This window comes from Polyodon spathula, chromosome 11 (assembly GCF_017654505.1).
Source record: "Polyodon spathula isolate WHYD16114869_AA chromosome 11, ASM1765450v1, whole genome shotgun sequence".
Lineage (NCBI taxonomy): Eukaryota > Metazoa > Chordata > Actinopteri > Acipenseriformes > Polyodontidae > Polyodon > Polyodon spathula.
The window spans coordinates 28,650,899-28,674,748 of record NC_054544.1 but is presented as its reverse complement, the minus strand read 5'-3'; the positions used below and the strand labels follow the sequence as shown (position 1 = coordinate 28,674,748).

Here is a 23,850-nt window from a genome sequence, read left to right as displayed (position 1 = left end):
AGTATTGACAGTAGCATCAAGCAAGGAAGCTACCAGGGAAAACAATACTGCAGGTCTTTTCGGCTAATACAAATCATTCTTGACGGGCCCACTCCAAGCTCTCTGCCACGGAAATAAACAAAAACCTGAATTATTACAAAAAACCTCGATCGATAGACATGAATAGATTATCCGAAGACGCATAATTTCTGTAGGCCTACAATATAAACGCAATGTATATCCGTGTGTAAAACCAGCCGTGTGTGTTCTGTATGGCAATGGGTTTCATATGGGCAAGCATTAAAGCATGCCCAGTTCTGTGTCATAGAATACCAAATTAGTTCTGAGAATTTAGAGGATGGGCTTAAAGTTCAAGGGCTACGTCAATGTTGTTCTGCCCACGTGACCGTGCAGAACTGGGAGCAACCACGAGAAAGGGGTATTAAGAAATTAGCGACATCTATTTTTCTTATATTTTTACAAAATAGCTGCAGAAATACCCGGATTTGTAAATTTTATTCCAGTCTCTCTTTAAGTGTTTATTTAAACCGCATACAAGGCTCTGAATTTGTTTTCCCAGATCGCTGTTAAAATGTCCCATGGAAAATCGTAATCCTCCCCCGTCGTCTGAGAATGGTGCAGTCGCAAGCTCAAATTCTGAGAATTTAGCTCCTCTGATTCTTAGAACTGGGGTTCTTAGAAGTGGTGATGCAAGGATTTTCTAGGAAAGCTTTACCAGGTGATTCTTTTTTTTCTTCTGCCAATAAGTTCGCGCCAAGTTGTACTTTTTCTTGCAGGTGGTTTGTTTCAAGGTCAAATTCGTCTCTGAATATGTGTTTATAGCGGCATCTAGTCGATTTTCATGTGTTTTTGACAGTTTTGTGCGGCGTGTGTGTGTTGTCTCGCTTGGCAGTAGACCGCGTCTGTACTGGAGTGTGGCGCGCCGCTGTTTACTCGCTGTCTGTCTAGCTGCAGCGATCTAGTCGCCGCTTCTCCTGACAGACCGATTGGAACCTTTATAGTGCAGATACAGTACAGCGGGAGTCCTGTAGGAGTTAGATTACATTCCACTTCCTCAACCGCTTCACCGAATAATGGTTTCAGGGAACACATCAGAATTGTCCGATTACTGTGTTGTGAATGTCTTTTGTAAATACAGAAATACCTGATTGAAAACGTTTTGTTTTTTTTCTGTGTATGAAATTGACAGCCGTCTTCCACCTGTACTACAGAAAGTGTCTGGTACTTTTCAGTTATTTGTCTAGCAAGTGTTGACATCTTTGATCGAAGTGTTTGTATTTTTAGCTGTCTTGAGTTACTCTGCTGGCTCTCAAATGGCAGCCTTGGGACGCGGCGATTGCTACAGGAGCCGGGGAGCTCGCTGCACAATTCATCGGTGTCTGACCAGGTTGCAGTGAAATGTAACTTCATTGCATTGGAGCAGAGGCGAGGGCAATTCGGGCTCTGCTGTATCGTTTAGACGTAGCGCAGCTCTCGCGATGGACTCCATGTAGCTTTCCATTCTATCTGCGGATCCAAAGTGAAGAACACGCGGATGTGTGCTTCAAATAGTGTATTGCCAGCTGGCTAGCACATGAACGCAATAAAATAAATGAATAAATGTAATTGGTGACTAGGGCTGGTACTTTATGTGGATACAAAATGTAATTTAATAAGATACATTTCCAGGTAAAGCGATGCAGTACTTTTGCGAACAGGTGTTTTTTTAAAACGCATTAAAAAAAAAAAGCAAACTAAAAAAAGAAACACGCCCATGTTAGAGGTCTGTGTTTTCTTGAAGAAACTAGGATAGATACTAAATATGCAAACTGTACAAAATTAGCTTGAGGGGGTGTTAAGTAAATCCACGTCTGACTGACTTGAATGTTTTTAAATGTACGGTAATAGTGGACCCGTGTGTGTGTGTGTGTTTATATATTTTAACTGTAAAAATAATACCAGAAAGGTGAAAGTGGTGAATAAAACTAGAGGTGTACGCACATTTAACAAAAACGTGAGCTGTTTGCGACTGTTTTACTTTGACCGTAGCTCTGGGGTATTAGAGCCAAGTTCACAAAAGCAGCCGTTAACTCCTTGAGAGAGCTTTCGGGTTCAGGGAGTTCAATGTCAGACTTGTTTACACTGCGAGTGTATTTTAAAATGGAGCTTGAGGGGGACGGACGGACGTCTTTTTAAAGTGGTTGGTTTTTGTGTGCAATTGATTTCTGTTAAGATATTTACCTCCTAATGGAATAGTCTTGTAGTGTGTGTGTTTTTTTTTTTTTTTGTTTTTTTTTTTTGGGGGGGGGGGGGGGGGGGTCAATCGGAATACACTGTCTGCAATGAGAAGTCCCAGGGCATTTGCACGAGTAATCAGTTTTGTTTTTCAGTTTTTGCTTGTCTACCCGTCCCTGCTCGTGTCGATTTTTAGAAGGATATATTTAGCGACACCTTGTGGTCATTTTAAAAAGGCACTTTATGAAGAAATGAGAGGAATGCATTGGGAGGGTGTTTTGGTTCACACCAGGGAAAAGCAGGAGACGGGTGTTTGTGTGCATGTTAACACTGCAGTTTAGTAACTCGCACTGACCAAATCTGCTTAAAACAATGAGAACTTCAATTAGAATGGAACTTGCGACACTGTTTTGGAAGCATTTTAGAGAAGTTTGTGGCCAATGCATGTTTGCTATGTACAGTAATTGAATACCTGGATCACGAATGTAGTGCGATTCAGCAGTTGCGAAGATTTTCAAAATGATTTAACACTTTAATATGCCTTGTATATCTGAACATCTTCATCTCTCTCTCTCTCTCTCTCTCTCTATGTGTGTGTGTGTGTGTGTGTGTGTGTGTATGTAGGTGTATACACACACACTCAGACTCACACACACACACACACAAACGGGAGTATTCGGTGCATCGTGCAGGGTAGCACAGTGACAGCACTCGTTTAGTTGTGGGGTTAAAGTTAATGTACTGAAACGTTTTGTTTTGTGCACAATCAAAACAGGAGCCAATTTGTTTGTGAATGAGTCACTACGTTCAACGAGTGAGTGGCTAACACTGTATTGCAGCGTGGCTGAGAGCGGTGTTCGAGACGCCATGTGATTTGCATTCAGACAATTCCTCAGTGAGGCGTCAGAGAATTATTGCGCTGTTTGTTGCCGATTCCAGGAAAACGTTGGAACTTCATGTTGCCGCATTTCTGCTTCCCAGAATGCTAATATTGTGATGGTAGCATAATCATATTAGGGCACATGGGGGAGGAGGTATAATGTAAAAGTACATTCCTACTGTTAACAAACAAATTCTCTTGAGCGAATTAAGTAAACGGCAAGTGGAAAGCACTTCATAGCCATATCTCGATGAAATTGATCCCTCTAGCGGCGTCAAAGCTAATCTCTTCTCCAGATGCACCGAAAGTTACCCTGAGATGCAGTGGCGTTTTCTGAACACAGACAGATTAGACGTTTCGAGAAATGCTGGGAAATTCACTTCGGAAATTTGTTTCAAACTTTTATCACAGGAGTGCACTTGCACCAAGTGCAACCTTTCCCACGTTCACTTAAATCAAAGAAAAAGTTCATGTGTCAGAAAACAAGCTGGCACGACATTCTTGAAAATGGGTGTGCAGGTTAGTTTCAGTGCAGGGTTTAATCTTTCGAACTTCGCTTGTCAGCCCGACAGACCTAAGATAATTAAACATTTCTCCAATTACATTTTTTTTTAATCGTCCCAGATTTTATTGAAGCTACTCCTATCAATTCAGTTAAACGTGATCCTCTCACCGAGTTTTACACTTGCACATTTCGTCGCACTAACAAATGGTTTTTGAATCTGGTGTATCAGGCGTTGTGTACGCTGCGGTACCATCAGTACACACTTGGCTGCTATTGCCCTCGCATTGTTTCCGAGAACCGGAGTTCTGCTGGATCTAATGAGATGGGCTTATTCTTTGAGAAGTGCCCCCCACCCAGTCTGGCGCTGTTCTAATCGGAATGAGGGAACCGCAATATTCCCCGATAAAGGCAAATATACATTGCATTGCCTTCTGCCAGACACTCTATTTAAACTTCGTTTAAGTATTGCATGTATAATTACCAACACGTTATCTGTTACCAATTATATAGTTTTATATCTATTTGTTTTATTTTAGCATGCATTTTTTTATATATAGGAGGAAACCTTTTATCAGTAACCAGCGATGGCAAATGCCTAAGGTTAATACGCGGTGCCAAGCAGCTGTTCACGATATCGGTTACACTGGCTGTATTGTAATTAAGGGAATATGGGCTCGCTCATCCAGGAAGCAGACCGCATTACCATATGCTGTGGAATGTGGAAGTGACTGAAAAGATGCAGCAGAATTTGAAGATGGTTAACTCTTTAATAACTTTGTTGGGATTTACTTTAAACATACTTTTGTTTAACAAACATTGAGGATTTTTTAAAATGTATTTTGGTATGTCTTCACCAAGGCTCATATGGCTGAATAATGAGTTGCTGGCAAAGTTTATGTACCACACATTTTATTCTGTCCCAGCTAATCCAGCAAGTTTGCTTATCACAAATGGCTGAGGACCAGTATCCAGTAAGTCAATTTGCCACACATTGAATATCAATGTCAGGCTTTTCAGGGTATGCAGTTGTTGTTGTTTCTAATGCCTATACTGCATGTTGTCTTTCAGATCTTGACAAGATGGCTTGCGCAGCAGACAGCTGCATCCAGTTTACCCGCCATGCAAGCGACGTTCTTCTCAATCTGAACCGTCTCCGGAGCAGGGACATACTGACCGACGTCACCGTCCTGGTGAACAGGCAGCCGTTCCGCGCACACAAGACCGTGCTCATGGCCTGCAGGTGAGAGCCGGGCTGTGGGGGTTCCAATTCCCTTCTCCATCTTTTCTGACGTACCTACAGAACCCAAGAGCGACCAGTGAATGAGCTCACATTGAGTTCTGCTTTTGAAGAACCCAGATAGATTCTTTCTAGGAATGTCTCAACAGAACTGACTCTTATTTGTAGCAACATTCTGTCCTTTTTATTTTTTGCAGTGGGCTCTTCTATTCTGTCTTCACGGACTCTCTGAAATGCAACCTGAACGCCATCAGCCTCGATCCCAAGGTGGATCCGGACAGCTTTGCCATTCTGCTGGGCTTTATGTACACGTCCCGGCTCAGTCTGCGGGAGAGCTCCATTGTGGCAGTCATGAACACAGCCATCTACTTGCAAATGGATCATGTGGTCGATACCTGCCACAGGTTCATCCAGTCCAGGTGAGTGGAGAGTGAGAAATGGAATTCAAGTTGAATCGTGCATGCTACAGTTTGACCAGAGAGCTTACTGGTATCATTGCAGATCAGAGTTAATGCCTTTTCTTGTTTGTTTCCTCCAGCGAGCGGAGCCCTTCATCCAAGCTGCCCACAGAAGAGTTTCTGTCCAGCTCAATGCTGCCACAGGACGTCTTTGCTTACAGGTTGCCAGAAGTGGCAGAGAGCTTGCCGGGCTGCATCACTCCGTTCCGGGACAGGGGAGCCTATGGCCCCAATATGTACAATGCCAGCACCTACCACCTGTATGGCAACATGCCTGTCCACAGCATCCCCTTCCCCTTTGGAAAGCTGCCAGAAGCCAAATCTCTCTATCCAGACTACCCCAAAGGCGGTAGCCTCCACCAGAAGCACTGCTCTCCTCACGATAACACAAATGCAGAGTATAGCAGGCCAGTGTCCATTGTGTCCTCCAGGGAAGCCCTGGATGAAGAGGTAAGGAAGGAGAGCCACTGCGGCGTTCCCCAGAGCCACAAGCCCATGGGGATCCCGCTCAGGAAGCACAGCTTCTCCTCACCGGGGCACGACCAGGTGGACAAGGGCAAGCAAAGCCCGTCTGTGGAGGAGAAGCTGAGCCCCCGGCACTACCCCCTGAGCGGCTCAGCTGGCAGCCACAAGGCCCTGATGAGCAGCCCCCAGAGCCCACTGAAGTCAGACTGCCAGCCCAACTCCCCCACAGAGTCCAGCAGCAGCAAGAATGCAGCCTTCTCCCAGACCGCAGGTTCCCCCACGTCCCAGTGTCCTCCAGATCCCAGACGCAACTGGAAGAAGTATAAGTTCATTGTGCTGAACTCCAGCAACCAGAGCAAGGAGGACAGCAGCAGCAGCAGCAGTGGAAGCCCCCGGGACATGGAGACTTGTTCCCCAGCCTGCCTGCAGAGCAGCGAGTCGGAGAGCATGGAGCTCCACACCCCAGCCAAGATGAGCGAGCCCGGGGAGGACCAGACAGCCCCCCAGGTTAGCCGGCTCAACAGTATGAACAGGTACGCATGGTCTTTACATCTTGCATTCATGCATGAAATATATATGGAAGCCTCATTTCCTCTTATCCCGTGACGTCTGTGTGCATCTTCTGACTTTGTTGTTCATGTTCCTGGTTTACAGATCCCTGGAATCCCCTCTGAGTCACAATGAAAGCCACTCTTCTCTCTACATGAACCACTTGAAGTACGGCTCCCAGTCCCCCCGGCATTCTGAGGTGTGCCCCAACACTCCTGGATCTCACTATGGGGAGGAGATGACGGAGCTGCATTCGGAATACTCAGACTCCAGCTGTGGTGAGGCGTGAGGATATTGCATTTACATAATGTATGGTCCAAGCTGGGGGTGGGGGGCAGCTTGGGTGTGCAGTTCAACCTGGTTAAATTCACAGCTACAGTATGACTTTACAGAAACCACTGGTCTTGTGACTTGCGTAATCCAATCTGCTGAAGACACCACTGCAATACAGATCTGAGCTGTTAAGATGGTGCAAACTTGTGATCAAAGAATCAATATCAAAGTTGCTCTTTCAGAAAAGCCTAGCATGTGTGAAACTTTTTTTTTTTTTTTTTGTGTATTTAGAAAATGGAACATTCTTTTGCCATGAATGCGACTCCAAGTATACAGAGGAGGATGCTCTTAAAAGACACACTCTTCAGGTCCACAGTGACAAGCCATACAAATGTGACCGGTGCCAGGCTGCCTTCCGCTACAAAGGAAACCTCGCCAGCCACAAAACTGTCCACACAGGTATGGGCCTGTCTCAGCTCTGCCTCTTCAACAGTGCATGAACCCGGTTTAATAGAGCCTTCTGGTTACACTGCCAGTGTTCCTTCAACACGTCCCCATTTAACGCAGATGTTTTAGTAAGGGCTGCTGTTTATTTGGAATACCATCAATGCAGTCTTATCTAATTCCTTTTTTTTTTTTTTTTTTTTTTTAATATATTGTAGGAGAGAAACCTTATCGCTGTAACATCTGCGGTGCTCAGTTCAACAGACCAGCTAATCTCAAGACCCATGCTCGTATCCACTCGGGAGAAAAGCCATACAAATGCGAAACCTGCGGTGCACGCTTTGTACAGGTAGGTGGTGCTCTGACCAGTGATTTATTACACTGTTCTACCCCTGTGCTAAATGCCAACAGTACCTCCACCCACCAAAAATGTGAATTGCATTCAATTCCTGGTTTAACGGGTATAATAAATAAATGAACTAGTGTATAACTTGGCTGTGTTGTGGGGTTGTGTTGTTTTTTTCTTTGTCTTTGTTAAATTCTGTGCATTGCTGATAGAACAAAGACCTGGTCAGAGGGGGTTGATATGGAGTCAATGACTGACTGCGTGTTTCTGTTCCCTTCTGTAAGGTTGCTCACCTGCGTGCTCACGTGCTGATCCACACAGGAGAGAAGCCGTACCCCTGTGAGATCTGTGGGACTCGCTTCAGACACCTGCAGACCCTCAAGAGCCACCTTCGCATCCACACAGGAGAGAAGCCTTACCATGTAAGCACTGCGCACACATCACCTTGTACATTTCAACAAGCGTGCTTGAAGTGCACAGGATCGAAACTGGCCAAGTAGATTTATAGATTGAAATGCACGAGAGACTTAACTCTCTGGAATACAGTACAGTACACTAAACATAATAAATAAATAAAGCTTTCCTGTTTAGTTGTGCAAAAGGTATAATCAAGCAAGTTTGAGAAATGTATTCTACTGCATCTTTCTGTAATGTTTCTAATTGGTCTCCCTCTGTCTCATTTTAGTGTGAGAAATGCAACTTGCACTTTCGCCACAAGAGCCAGCTCAGACTCCACCTCCGACAAAAGCACGGCGCAATCACCAACACCAAGGTTCAGTACCGTCCACCCATTCCAGACCTACCCACAGACCTGACAAAGTCCTGCTGAGCTACTGGGACAGGACCCAAAACAAGAGAAGGGTTCAACACCCCTGGATGCGGCAGTCGTCTGAATGTGTAGAGGCTGACTGCTGTAGGAAAGGACAGCCAGACCGCTCCTGGCAAGCAAAACGGGTTTCTTATACATGTGAAACGAAAGCCACAGTTGAGTCATTATTGTCTGTAGTCACTTTGTCTGTATATAAAGATGGGAGTGTTTTTAAGCGGTTTCTCTCTCTCTCTCTCTCTCTCTCTCTCTCTCTCTCTCTCTCTAATATATATATATATATATATATATATATATATATATATATATATATATATATATATATATATATATATATATATATATATATATATATATATATATACTTTTATTTTTGGGTGTGGAAGGATGTAATGTGCAAAAAAATCCAGATTGTATTTTGTATAAAGAGCATAGTTTTATGAGAGCACTTAAATTTAAGTGAAGGATGGTCGTATTTAAAACTCTCACAAATCTTTTAATGGTAGACCTTGGGTTTTAAAAAAATTACCATACCGTGTTTAATATTTTACCATCTGGACATAAATATATTAGGAGCCGCTCATATTATATATATATATATATATATATCTATATATTATTATCATATATATATATATATATAGTACATACATATATATATATATATATATATATATATATATATATATATATGTATATATATATATATATATATATATATATATATATATATATATATATATATATATATATATATATATATATACATATATATAATATATATATATATATACATACATATTACGTATATATGAAATTCTATTATGTGCGTATTGGCACAATTGCCTGTTTCATGGAATTGGCTGACATGACAGCTAAATGGACAGCAATGCTTATGTAGCATACTGCTGTGTAAATAATGCATTTTAAAAACAGACTGGCTTCTGCAGGCAGAGGCCAATCAGGGCTTGGTGTTTTAAGAGTTTTATTTTTGAAGGTATTGCTTCTGTAGAAGCAAGAAACTGTTTTCTCTAACGCTTATTTGTACAAAAATGTTTTTGTTTGCTTTGTAAATGGAGGTTGGCAGATTCTTTGTTTTTAGAAGCTGCAGTAAGTGTAACTGTTGGTATTTTGTACATGCTGTGTGCTGAAGGTGCCTTTTCTCTGTGGGTACAAACATTTTCAATCGGTCCAATAAAAACCAGCAAGGTACAACTTCAAGTACTTTGTATGACGTGAAAGGAATTTTTAAAATGCTTTCATCATCCTTCAGAGCCTGTGTAACCAACATGCTTTACCTGTAAATCTTCAGGAGGTTTTGGGGTTGTGGTCTTTTAAACTGCATTAAGCTTATATTGTAAAAAATATAGGTGTATGAATGTAAAATAAAATGTCTGAATATTGAATGAATGCACATCTGTCACTGGGTTTATTTTGCTGGTCTCTACAATGGGAAGAAGGAGTGTTCTGAGTGAGAATCTATAAAGTGTAAGTGTTTGCATTTTGTCCCTTAATACAGGTAAGTCTATCCTGGTCCACACAGCCTGAGAACTGGTGCTATAGAGAGTCTGTAGACTGGACCCCATGCACTCGAGATAGTCTGGAATGGGGAGTCTGTAGAGTGGACCCCAGGCACTATTATAGGGGGAGTCTGTAGGCTGGACCCCAAGCACTACAGAGTTTGGAATGGGGTCAGTAGACTGGACCCCAGGCACTAGAGAGAGTCTGTAGACTGAACCCCAGGCAGTAGTTAGTCTGTAGACTGGAACCCAGGGGTGCCTCTGCCTATACTGGGGTCATTTTACTCCCACTGTCTGATTTGAATTATCAATTGGTCTCCTACTTTGGTTTTATTACTGTACATAAGCAAATCATTTAACATTACAGTGAAGTGATCATCTGTTCTGTTGCTCACAAAATAAGGGCAGACCTCTGAAGGACTTTATAGAATTTAATTGCAGGCAATGTAAGCACAGAGGCTCACTTTAAGGAGCTGTGTGTGGCAATGTGTTGCATTTAAAATTGAATTACATTTTCCCAACATTGTTTTAATGCAGCTATTCTAACACTGTCCGATAATTGTTGACTTGCTACAATCTGCAGCCCTAGCCGACAGGATGTTTGAATGTGTTCTCATTTGAACAGAAACTCTTTTTGCTAAAGGCTTGGTGCAGGTGCAACTAAACCGCAAAGCAGGAAGGAAGTTGTCTTCAGACGTGCAAGACCCCCAAAAAAGCCTGGTGATAGTGAAGCTTCAGGAGGCTGAGTTTTCTTTGTATTTGTCTGACAGTCTTTCTTGTTTAATTTCACACACTGCAGGTAAACGTGACAGCCTGTATGCTCTGGCAGTGCAATGGCTAGGCTTTCCCTGCTCTTTATTAAAAACGTAATTTCCGTTCTCAATCACTATAAAGTTAAATATGACACAGTTAAGTACACAAGATTTTGCTGTAAATGTAGACTTTTGCATATTACAGATCAAACTTAGAAATGCAAAACCATGTATCTAAATAGCTTGTTAGTGAAAGTCAACACTGGAAACATATATTTAAAAAAAACAAACATGTAACAACACTGTTACATTCCCAATACATCAGGTATTACCCGGGTGTAGGGTGACCACCCGTCCCTAATTGGGCGGGAGTCCCGAAATGTAAGGATCAAGTCCCGGTCCCAGGCTTAATGCCTCCGATACGAGATTTGTCCCAAATTTGTAGACACAGTGCAATCTTGCATAGTTTAGCATCACAGTCAAACCATAGCATATCTGTTTATAGCGCATCATAGCACCGCCCCTGTCATATTATTTTGCAATCCCTACACTCCCTCACTCTCCAGTAAAAACAATAAAAAAATGCATGTATATATCCAGGCTTGCTCCCAGAAACCTTTCACATGGTGCGCACAAATGAACCACACCAGCATCTCATCTCATGCCGATAACAACTGCATCAACATGCTGTGAAGTGTTTCAGTCAGAGTGCTGCGTTCCCTTTCTAAAAATGAATAAACACAGTGTGCTGGCATCGAGACAGGATAGCAACTACAGTGACAGCCAAATAGTCCACAACAATAAAAATCTGTGATGCTGGTTCCCTTTCAAGTGGACTGACAACCATTACCGAATGGGAAGAGCCCTCTCAGAACATCAATCACTGAGCATAAAAAAGCTGCCCTGTCAGGGTCCTGCTGTGACAATGAAGTCCCTCCCACCTCCTACTGAAGAGGGTCGTCCTCACAGTAGAATATCACCATTTTCTCTCTCAGTCCACTGAGTCAGGTCACAGATTGCCTTGTGTGTCTTTGTTCTGGAAATTGGCTGATTTGTTTGGTTCTTCGAGCCTACAAATTCACATACACGGTAAGCTACACTTTCGATTGTTTTTTGAGATTGCTCTTGCCTGAGTCTCGCTTCAGTATTACTGATTAGAGTTGGTTTCGACCCCTCTTTTGAGATTGGCAAGCAGCCATTATTCTCTTTTACTACCTTGTGTAGTTTTAAATTACTGTTGTTTGAGCTATTGTGGTGCTGTAGGGAGACCCCGCGGGCTGGCAGCATCGTCCTCTACGCTGATTTACTCGGTCTCAGCTACCTTGCAGCTCAAGCCTACGTGCCCCTCCAAAGCCTCGGGCTTTCCTAGTGTAGCTGCGCTTCCCATCGATGCCGACACCAACGTCAATTGTCTCAGCTACCCTGGATCACCTTCACCCTCAACACCACCGGTGCAGATGCGTAGATACCCATCCATGGAGGCGAAATGGTCGCGGCCTAGGCAACACCGCTCAAGGAGGCGTTCCCCAGGAGGCAGACAGACACCCAGGAGGTACCACTCTCCTTCCCCACAGAGGCGCAGGCATTCTCCATCTCAGTCACCACAAAGGCACCAGAGCTCGGCTGAGCAGCGCTTTCAGGAGCTGGTGGAGATGGACCATGCTGGAGATCCTCCTGAAGTCACAGGGGAGACTGCCTCCTACCACTGGGCAGCCTCAGCTTACCCATTCGTGCTCCCCATCACTGGTCCCAACAAGACCCCCTAAGCCCAGGCGAGTGACGACACTGGAGTGGTGGCTCCATCCCGACAATTTACGCCTCGGATCTCCCCTCGGATCTCCTCACAGAAGGGAAGTGGTCACTACAGATGCCTCCAGCCTGGGTTGGGGAGCGGTCTGGAATGGGAGGGGAATAAGAGGTCAGTAGAAGGGACATTGGGAGAAAGCGCATATAAATGCCCAAGAGCTGCAAGCAGTAGCCCTGGCGTTATCTCATTTTCGCCAGCAGTTAGCACACAAACATGTGCTGGTCCGGACGGGCAACACTACAGTGGTAGTTTACATAAACCACCTGCACTCACCAGGCCTTCACCACGCAGAGCACAGACTCCTGCCCTGGATGCACAGAAACTTGAGTTCCATCACGGCGGTTCACCTACCCAGTCTGGACAACAAGGCAGCAGACCTCCTGTCCAGAAGAGCTCTAGACAGCTTGGAAGACGCACTAGCTCTAGACACATGTATGGCTTTCACTGGAAATGACTCGCAGGTAACATTAACAACAAACCCAGCCTTTTTGCTAAAGGTGGTCTCATCATTCCATATTAACCAACCAGTGGTTTTGGAAACTTTCAGAACTCCCCCGAACAAGTCAGAGGAGGACCGTAGACAGCATACGCTTTACCATAACCCTGGTTCCCTCAAAAGAATGACAACCATTACCCTTCGAAGTCGTGTCCCCAGCTGACCTTTGATTTCGAAAGAAAATGGCGATATGCTACAGTGAGGACGGCCCTCTTCAACAGGAGGTGGGAGGGACTTCCTCATCACAGCAGGGCCCTGATAGGGCTGCTTTTGTATATATATTAAGTGACTGACGGCCAGAGAGGGCTCTTCCCATTCTGTAATGGTTGTCATTCAGGGAACAGGGTTATGGTAATAACCTAACGTTCTATTTCTAATCATTTTGCTCTCACTATCACTACAACTAAACGACTCCTCGCTAGCCCTGGCCAGTTGAGAGCAGATCTAGCAGGAAACGGAGTGCTGTTGTCAGTTAACCACGTTTTATTATCACACATCAAACAGAAACAGGAGGGGATGGGTCATCGAGGATTGCGTTATTCACATTTCTGACATCTGAAATCATGTAAACACAGTTTCTACCAAACACAAAATAATGGTTGTCATTAGATTAACTGGCAAACTTCCAAGTCCATGTTTTCCCCCAAAACGTGAAACCTACGTCAGCCTTGTGTAGTTGAGTAGTGGAGGGGCAAGAGGAGGGTAGCTCCCTTCCAGACCTGGCATTTGTTCCAACTACGTTCCTAATCCTAATCGTTTAAATGAATCAATTAAACCTCTGCCAGGTCCTACTGCTTCAGTTCACGCCTTCATTTAACCCGCTGGAGTAGAATAGCAGCACCCAGGCCCGCAAAGTTGCCGTTGCCTGCAATATCAAAAAGAAAACATAAGGCAATACTATCATTTCACCAGCAGATGTCATTATAGCATTAGGATACTTAACATTCACAGGACATTCCCATGATCAATGGTGTCTAATTTCTCTCAGCAGTACATCTATAACAGAGAGCCTATGATATTGAATGGTTTAGCCCTGCATTGATAGGGATCAGATCGACCGTGATTAGATTTTTTTTTTATGTGTTTTTAGATTGCTCAAGCCCATGTGGCTGAATTATTTGTCTGTATGTGTGTGTGTGCTGAAGATGTCATAGGATTGGCGCTAGGGGGCAGCAATAGCATAAACCACACTTATTTGAAAGAAGTGCTTTTATTATGGTTCACGAAATCTGCCTTTAATATGGTTCGTGATTGTACAAGGTTATTGTCAAGTAATCAGGTTGTGTTTTAGTATTTTGCAAATCATTACATTTTGTACGTTTATGGTTGTGTCAAAGTTATATCCCACATGATGTGTGGGTGTGTGTGTGTGTGTGTGTGTGTGTATGTTTTGTTTTTGTCAAGCCTAGGTAGCCTTATAAAAGTTTACTGTAATAAAAGCTCAGCAAAGTTTGATAGCATAGTTAGGAATTGTAAAGAGGTATGGTAAAGCATGTGAAAAAAGGCAAACCATTTCAAAACTGGTAAATGCATAGTATAACCATAGTAAAACTGCAAAACTACCTTGCAAATATGGTACATTTTTATAACTTTACTCCAGTCATAACACTTGGAACAGGGTCATTTGAATTGGACTTTCCATTGCCCGTGCCATCCATTGATAGGCGCCTCACGTGAGCACTAGCCTTGAAAACCTACCAACAGTTGTATATACTTATGTGTACCTTAATAACAGTTTCTGACAAATTGCATAGTATAATAAAACATAGTGAAAGCATATGTAATCATTGTAAAGACCAGAGAGGTATGGTAAAGCATATGGGTAACCACGGTAAATGCCTAGTACACCACTCAATAAGCATGCTAAAACTGCAAAAATACTGTGGTCAATTTTTATACCTGACCTGGAGGTTTTTGCCCATTCTACAGTGTCCACTTTCTTTGATTCAATGTAAAGGTTTTAAAAAAGAACAAACAAACAAAAATAAACAGACATTAAACTACAAAAGATTTTGTTGGAACAGATATTTCATATCAAACTGTTTAGAAATGCAAACCCATTTGTTTAAATAGCTCCTCTTAGTGAAAGTCACCACAGGAAAAAACAAAAAAAGAAAACACAGAATTGCATTCCGATTAACCTCATGTGAATCTTTAAAGATGCCGTCAGCACATCTGTGTGTCAGTGATTTAGGAGCTGTGTTATACTGATTGAACAGAAGTAGTCAGGAAGGCAGTCTCTCAGCTAACATACAGCGTAATTCAAAGAGCAATTTGTATTACAATTATATCTACCAAAAACGTTCAGAAACCACAATGTAAGCCTCTTCAGCAATTACCGTCCTCTTCATAGCTAAACATTCCTTGAATCTTTATAAGATAGTCAGACCCCTGACACGCTAAAGCAGAAAATCATATTTAAATACAAACTTAGTAACTTTTGTTATTATTATTTTTTCACTTAACCTGAAAATAAATAGTGAGAAGAAAAAAAAGAATCACAAATTCTAACGCCAAAAAACAACAGAAAAAACAACACTGTGTATTATTTATGAATGCCAGACATGCAATGAATATTCGGACTGGAAAGAAGGAATTAAATGCATTGCAATGTAACCTTCCCTTGGTTTGTAGTCCCACCCCGAGTGACTGAGCTGTGTTGTGAAAGGTAGTCATGAAATCCTCACACATAATGCACCAGATCAGAATCCCTCCCAGAGGGAACTTTGTAGTAATTCAGTTTCACCACCTCTGAAGTGTTGAATGCTTGTATGTCTAATAACCACATCACTGTTTTTAATGCACCACTTTAACTCAATTAGCCATTTCTAAACTATGACGGTTTCTTGCGTCTCTTTTATTAGATATTAATACCATGACCCAACACAGAGCCAAGAATGTGTTCATTTAAGCATTACCAGCATGATGGTTGAATAGGAGGTCAGAGTTCACGAGCATCAGGTTTACCTTCTGACCTCTTCCAGTTATCTGAACCATATCTAGAGCAGTCAAAAGACTTCACAGAAACCATAATCCAGATCTGAACCTGAAAATCAGCACCTTGGGTTTATCACAATGCTAAAAGAAACAGGAAACTCAGAATTGGCTGTATATGAGTCCTTTACACACCCCCAGTAAAGTTACCAAACCAGACATAAACAACCCAGGCATCTCACTGAGGGCTTGTAAGTTATTTCTTACTCAGTTTTTTTTTTTTTTTTTTTGTGTGGTTTTGTTTACAATTGTACTGACAGTGATTTAGAATAAATAGCCTTGAGAATGAAACAAATAAGAGAAACCACTGCGATGGGAGAAACCAGCTGAAAGAGCTCAAAAGAATTGAAAAACTGTGCCGCAACTCTGGGTTACTTCATGGTTGACCTGAAGTGTACATCATTTATTACAGTTGAACTGTGGAAATAAATCCATTTGAATCCTACAATAAAATAAATAACCATTTTAAAAGTTATTTGAGATTGTACCACTGTGTTGTATTATATTGTGCTGTATACCAGAATGCAGAATTCAACACAAGATGTTTAAATGTATTCTTTGTGACAAGCACCATTTGAAAATCAAAGTAGGCAGCCAACATCTTTCTTTTAAAACCTTCCATTAAAAATACATTATTACCATTACGTGTAATGTTTAAGATTGAAGTCCACGGCATGACATTTCCACTCAGTTCTGGCTTTAGCATGCTTACCTACAATGCTATGTTGAGTTTATTGCAGATCAACTAAAAGCACCAAAGCTAAATATCTAAATAGATACAATACTGGTTTTATGTTTTGTTTAAGTAGCCCAAGGTTCCATAAAACACTTCACTTTTTATAGCTAAACAAAGAGAATGACTATGTTTCTAAGAGAAGCAAAGCAGTCGAATCACTAAATGCTAACAACTCTTACAATGTGGAAGGCGGAGACATGACACAGAAAGTCCATTCATCATGGTAACCCCTCCTTGATGGGTGGAGGCCAGTTTAAAAAGAGACTTAGCAGACCTCTGCACCAAACAACAGCGACAGCTCCAGAAACACACTGACTGCTCCCTATCATCCACTTGCTGCCATAGAGAAGATGGTGTCATGCCGTGCCTTGTGGGTCTTGGCCCTCCTGGGTCTTGCCATAGCTGTCTGCAGCATCAGTGCAACTCCACATCCAAACCTTCATCTCAGGCAGCGAAATGGGGCTATGGGAATGGGAGCACAGGTAACACATCAACACCTTTCCTTTCATCTGTTTAAAATTAACTTAAATATGCTACTCGGCTCACTCACAACCAATGACTCTTCCTTTCTGCCTGTGAGGAAATTCATTTAAAATCTAGTGTTGTGACTACTGTGGATAGTGCATAGCCCAACCAATTGGTATTACCTGATAGGCAAGTGGCTTGTGAGGTAACAGTCATTGGCTCTCCAAGTCTGGAAGACTACCTTTTTTGTTTTGTCTGTAATGAAGTCATTTCAGAAGTGAGCAATTGAGTCAAGGTTTTGTTAAAGTAAACTTCCCAGTAATAAAGGCCTAGCAGTCAATAACTGGTGGGATTGTGACTGATGGACTCAGTATGTGATTAGGCCAGACAAGATGTGATCTTTATATCGTAGCTGACTGCAGTTTAGAAGAAAGAATTCCACACAGTTAACATCTTTATTTATTTATTTATTTTTACTCACATTGCATGTCTGTTTTTGACTGCCTTCAATTCTGCAACTCAGAAAAAGGCAGCTAGCCAAGGTGCTGAAATTAAGTGAATAGGTGTTTAATTATCTATTACTAGCCTTCGGTTTAAAAAAAATTATATTTTGAGGACAAAAAAAAAAATATATATATATATATATATATATATATATATATATATATATATATATATATATATATATATATATATATATATTCTTGAGAACACCCAGGCACGTGACTTATAAGAAGAAGCAACTCTAGAAGTTGAGATCTTCTAATTGAGAATGAATGAACAGCATTGCTTGTGCAGCCCCACATGACCAGAGGCACATCTTTTGTTGCAGGAATCACCCAAGTACTCTCTGGATGACCTGCTGTCTCAGCTGGCTCAGCCTGAGAGAGACGTCCTGGAGTACGATGAACAGGACGAGGTCCGGCTTGAGCTGGAGAGATCCCTGGAGTTAGAGAACGACCCCAGCAAGGGTCTGCCCCCCCGAGAACGCAAAGCAGGCTGCAGACACTTCTACTGGAAAACATTTACCTCATGTTAAACATTAAAGAAAAAAAGAACTTCTCTTATCCCTTGTTTTAGGTTTAAATTCTCCTGACATGAAGTCCACAATGTAACAAACTTGTGAATGAAAACAAAGATTATGTATGTGATTAATTAGTGTGTCTGCAATGCTTAGATGCTTACTTCATGTTTCATTATGAAGTACAAAGTTATAAATATATATTATATATTTATATATATATATATATATATATATATATATATATATATATATATATATATATTTTTTAATGGAAATGTGTTGGGTCTATTTTAATTATTTAAATGGTGACCGATCTTAATACCTTCACCCTTAAAATGTTTATAACTACTATTACACTAAATGTACAGTTCCATTTATTGTGATTGATAGGGACCAATAAACACAGGCAGGATTAATATCTGGTTGGGTCTTATAACTGATCTGGATCCTTTGTTATCCAAGTTGCACCGACAATGAAAAGGAAATACCTGCTGAGTCCATTATTTCTTCATTTCAGTAAAGGTTTCTTTGTAACGTCATACCTATGCATTGTGCTGCGTATATGGAACCAGAATCACACCCTGCACATTCTCAGAGTCTGTGCACCCTTTATTATTCATACCCGGCTAAGAACTACATTCTGATTTCAAAGCTAATGTTGTGTTGCCAGTGGGTCCCCAGCCAAGATAGGCAACTCACTGACCCAAGCAGGAGTCAAACCACCTGTGCGTGACTCTCCCTGCAAACCAGGAGGAGTGGAGAGGATTTTACTGAGTCCCCTGGCACACAAGACCTACCTTGATACACCATCTGCAGCCCAAAAGAGGTTGTTTTCCTGTTCCATGCACTGCTAATTTATGCACTTTTCATGGAATTGGTGGAAAAGGGTAATTTAAAATGCAAAAAGCTGAGCAATTAAGATTTCTAGTCATTTAAATCAATCCAAAGGCTGAATTTAAAGTAAACATAATTTGTTGCTGTTTCTGTTTCTAATTGGTCTGACCTGGAAAGCAGAGTTGATTCGTTCTTATTTTGTGTGAGTGATTTGAGAAGAGCAGTTTAATCAGACATGAACAAACTGCGAAGCACTAATGGTAAAGGAATTAACCTGTTCAGATATCTACAGGGAGCCCATGAGTACTCACACAGTGCAAATTCGACATCGAGATACATCCCAGAGAAGATACTGTAATGCAAATTAAGGGTAATTACACTAGAGGCCAGCTCACAATTGTTAATTTATACCAATAAAAGGTACAGATTTCTGAGCTATGCAGGTGATCATAATGACAAAAAAATGAAAGCCACATTTTAATGCACTCCCATACCCATTCAGGAATAAAGTAATACAATTAAAAAATACTGACGACATTTAATTTAATTATGTGCTTTTAAAAAGTGTCCCATAATGAGGGATTTAATGCACTTTTCATTTGTGCTTACTGCTGTTATATATTTTTTTTTTTTTACTTTCCGGGGACAGGCACATAATTTCTAATGGTAATTGTTACTTAATAAAGCAGCACTTTTGACTAATTTGTTGCAGCTTTTATTTCTTTTTCTTTTTTAAATAACATCTTTCATTTTGGCACACACAGGAAGAAAATATTTTCTTCTCCAATAAAGCAAATATTATAAAACAAGTAATGTCTGCATCAACTGTCCCGCTATGGACGTATTTACAGCAACAAATGTTTACAAATGTAACGTCTACATTGTGTCGGCCTTAGGATATACATAAAACTTCGTTTTCAATGCAGAACAATGTTACTCAAATCCACGTACATCTGCATTAAGAGGTTATTTTGGGGCCAAACCCCTTCTTTCACTGAGAGAACATTTGCCCCACTGTAACAGGACGGAGGCTGGGTGTGAACTGGAGACCCCGCACGCCGCAAGCGAGCGTCTTAACTGCAATGTAAAAGAGCTAGACTCGTCTGCATACGTTGTTTCAGAGCTTTTAACCTCATCTCATCTCATCAACAGGGGACAGAATCCACAATGGCAGTGTATCACACAACCCTGCCCGCTACACTGCCCAACACAATTATGTGGTCACACAGTTGGAAAATATAATGGAAGTACCTCAGACTTTGTAGACTAGCTTTATAGTTAATATCATGAGAAATATTTAGCAATTATCTTCCATCAATTCACAAGCACATTGTTATTAACAACCCTGAAATATGCAGTGAGGGAACAAAGCTCTCCTAGTAGTATTAGTTTTCATCTACAAAGTAACAAATTACTGTGCATGCCGTTCCATTGACAGAAAAGCATGTAAAACCCAAACCATTTTAAGGCATGAATGTATTGCAGTTGCAACCTCGGTGCTGCTTTTCAGCTGTTGAAAACAGGTCTATGATCAACAGCTCTGCCGATTCCAATCAAAACTTCCACATATTAGACAAATAGAAACCTCAGCTGTGATCAAATGCAATTGGAAGGCTGTGTCACTCTTAACCTTATCCTTTCTGAAGACATTACCAAACAGCTTCTGTCTCTAGATTATTGAGGCACAGGAACGGATGCTGGATGACCATTTGCAACCCGAAAACAGCACCCTTCGTGTCTTCGTTCCATTTGTATTTAGGATTCTTTTCTTTGAGTAGATTTCCCTGCTGTTTTCGCACACGCATGAGCCTGTTTCTCTGAGATTACCCGAGAGTCGCTTGGGTGCTATGCAAAACAGACAGTTTGACATTGTAATTAGCTGGTACGGATTCCTGCATTCCATGACAGGATTAAAAAAAAAAGCTGTCAGTTGTCTTGCCTTGACATCCTTACACTAGAACTTTGTTTGGGGGGAGGGGGGCTGTGTAAAAAAAGAGGAAATATGAACAAAATAACAAAATATCTCAATGATTGCAGCAGTGCTTTGTTTCAAGAGTTCGTAGCTTCCAATAATCTGTTGCTTTGACTGTGTGTTCAATTCTCTTCAGTTCCAGTTGCCTGCCCTTGACCGCTGTAGGCTGGTCCAGTCAAAGTGTCTTTATTTAGAAAGCTCCAGCTCCAGCTTTCAGTTCACAGAGGTGTATTGACAGCAAAACAAAATGGTGTTAGGCAAAGGCTCCTACTGCAGCCTATGTTATGATACTATCTATCAGAAGTTTGAAGCTACTGCTGTTTCATATTCTGTTCATTCAGATGTTGATTGCAGTGCTTGCTGTAGAGCCTTGGAGAGGTGCCAACCTTTTCCATTAGAAATGAATGAAATTCTTTGCTTCTTCTTCATCCAGCAACAGTTTCATTAGGCCTCTAGTGCTGAAACAAAAATAAAAAAAATATGCCTCCAAAGTAATTGGCTTGACAAACAAGTGAGAAGAGAGGCAGCAACAGTCCCTTTGGAGCTGGTGCTAATTAGAGCCATGCTCCTGCACAAAGGGTTTCCATAGGTAGGGGGGGGTGGGGGGGGGGGGGGGGGGGGGGGGGGGGGGGGGGGGGGGGGGGGGGGGGGGGGGGGTGGGGGGGGGGGGGGGGGGGGGGGGCAATTTCTTTAAGGTTTTTTTACTTCTTCTGTTGTGAAAAACAATCGCTACACAAGTCATGCAGATGCTACTTATTTCTATTTCAGATTATTTGCTCACAGAGCATTTCACATGCATTCACTAACAGGATGGATGATCTCTCAAAGTCTCAGAATACATGCATTCAGCTCCATTTCTTTTCACACTCTCCAGGTCTTTGCATTTCTGTCTCGTTTATCTGTCTCTCTGTGGCATTGAGTGTCAGTGTGGTAATATAGGGTCATTGATGTGGCACTTCACTTAACCCTTTAAACAGTAGAGATCCAGTGGGTCCCCCCACCACCCCCCCATCCTCACCCCCAAATAAAATATTTTTCTATCAAAAAGGTTTTTACAATCTGTAGTCCCTCGTTAAACCGGACATGTCTGGAGACATGAGTTGTCTGATTTTAAAAAAAATAAATAAATAATAAATCTGTACAGTAGGCCTGTACACAAATCAAATGAATACCTGTAACACACACTTTACAGAAATAATATATATATTTTTAATTTACATGTAGAAAATTTGACAGTGTACCTGCTGCAATTGTTTTTCTTTTCTTTTTTTGTTGTCTTTTCCTTCCGTTTTTGAAATCCAGTTTCTTTTTTATTTGGAAGTTCCAGAGATTCAGCAGGTATAATTATAAAAGATGTTTATAATTATACCTGTCTTCCGGCATTGCCTGGACACTCGCACCAGCTGGTGGGGAGCGCGGACTGGGTGCAGCTTGAGTCTATTTACCCAGGCTTGAAGCAGGCGCATTCTCAGCAGCCCTTAGGGAAGGATTCTCAAGGCAGCTGGCATCAGCCCCAACAGCCTTTGCAATATTCTGACCAGTAGAAGAGCATCCTCTCTGAACTGGGAGAGTGTGACTTGCAATGACCGAATCCTGTCTTCCGACAGTGAGGCAAGCATGCTCACAGAGTTCAGTTTGATCCCCAGGAACACTGTGGACTGAGACGGTAAGAAGTTGCTCTTCTGTTGATGTATGGAGACCCTTAACTTCGTCACATGATCTATGACCTGTTTGGTGTGCATCTCGGCGTGTGCTTTGGAACGTGTGCAAACTAGCCAATAGTCCAGAGAGTTCAGGATCCGAATACCCCGAAACCTGAGCGGAGCCAGCGCTGCATCCATGCGCTTTGAAAATGACACAGACGTACGCACACGCACAGAAGGCCATCCTGGTCAAAAACATGTTATTTGGTACAAGTGTCAAATATTTAGTACACGCACTGATTTGGACCAATCAGAATACATCAACTACTACATGTTCTAAATAAATGTAAATTAGCAATGTATTTTCTACTGTAGGGGTTGGTCATTTTACAGTAATGCAGCATAATTACAAGAGACAACAATCACCTTCAGGATAACGTCTTTTCTAATTTCAGACATGAAATTCCTTAGAAAAAATTGAGAGTAAGGGAAATTGCAAATCATGGCAGCCAGATATTTTCTTCTACAGTGCAAATACAGATTTGCTGAGTGTTGCCGACTTCTTGAGACAGGCAATGTTGACCATGTCACAGTTCCGTTTGTATGAACAATGTACACAATGTTTTTTTTTTTTTTTTTTTGTTTTTTTTTTTTTCTAATTATATTTACTTCAGTTTTACACTAAAATATTGAGTTACCATAGTTAATATTAAATTCAATGTGAGATCTTTCAACATTTGTTTAAAAATATACATTAGTTACAGTAGGGTTATGTGACGGAAAGATGAGTTCTGGTGATGAATCTTCCTCCCGACCTGTGAGGGCGCTAAAGAACGAGAGGAGAAGTATCTGGAAGGTCTGGCCTGACAGTTCGTTTCCGGGTCAGGGAAGTGGGTCAGCCTGGAAAGAAGCGAGACTCTGTTGTAAGACCATATTGATTTGAAAGGTAAACGAGAGGCAGCTGCAAGTAATAAGGCAGCTGCAACCGTTTATCTCGATATCATGCGGGATTACATATAGAGGCCAGGGTAACGCTGATCTTCTCCTTCGTTTGGGTAAACGTTCGGAGAGAGAAGGAGCGAGAAAGGAGCTCTCGTTGTTACAGAAGATTACGTGTTGTGTTGTGTTTTGTTGTGTTTGTTTGTAATTGTCTGCGTTTTGCACCACCAGACAGTTAACTCGCCTGTCCGGAGCTGTCGATCAGGGTCAGCACAATCCGGATCACCACTGCACGGAACCGTCACAAAATACAGTGTCTTCACCCACCACAAGCACGTCTGCACTCACCCAGGACTGGTGACCGTGTGTTCGTTTTGTTCGGGACTGTGCCCTATTATTGCTGTTATTTGTATATGTATATATGTATATTTGTTAATGTATATATTGTAATTATTTATTATTTAACGGTCA

The 23,850-nt window shown here is 41.7% G+C and overlaps 2 protein-coding genes across 3 annotated transcripts; both read left to right on the top strand.

Moving 5' to 3' along the window:
• The first annotated feature begins 614 nt into the window (after positions 1–614).
• Positions 615–8,490, top strand: LOC121323205 (B-cell lymphoma 6 protein homolog). 2 transcript variants are annotated; one of them, XM_041264105.1, is made up of 9 exons: positions 615–718; positions 4,668–4,839; positions 5,034–5,255; positions 5,375–6,292; positions 6,414–6,586; positions 6,873–7,040; positions 7,244–7,374; positions 7,656–7,793; positions 8,057–8,490. In XM_041264105.1, the coding sequence occupies exons 1-9, from the start codon at positions 688–690 to the stop codon at positions 8,198–8,200; spliced, it is 2,097 nt and encodes a 698-aa protein (XP_041120039.1). In that variant the 5' UTR covers positions 615–687; the 3' UTR covers positions 8,201–8,490. The 2 variants fall into 2 exon arrangements, with proteins under 2 accessions (XP_041120039.1, XP_041120040.1); XM_041264106.1 differs by lacking the exon at positions 615–718 and adding an exon at positions 4,414–4,570.
• Positions 8,491–16,801: 8,311 nt separating this feature from the next.
• On the top strand, positions 16,802–18,095 carry LOC121323701 (somatostatin-1-like). The gene is made up of 2 exons (XM_041264905.1): positions 16,802–16,984; positions 17,800–18,095. Exons 1-2 carry the CDS (start codon positions 16,853–16,855, stop codon positions 18,004–18,006), a joined length of 339 nt encoding a protein of 112 aa, XP_041120839.1. The 5' UTR covers positions 16,802–16,852; the 3' UTR covers positions 18,007–18,095.
• The last annotated feature ends 5,755 nt before the right edge of the window (positions 18,096–23,850 follow it).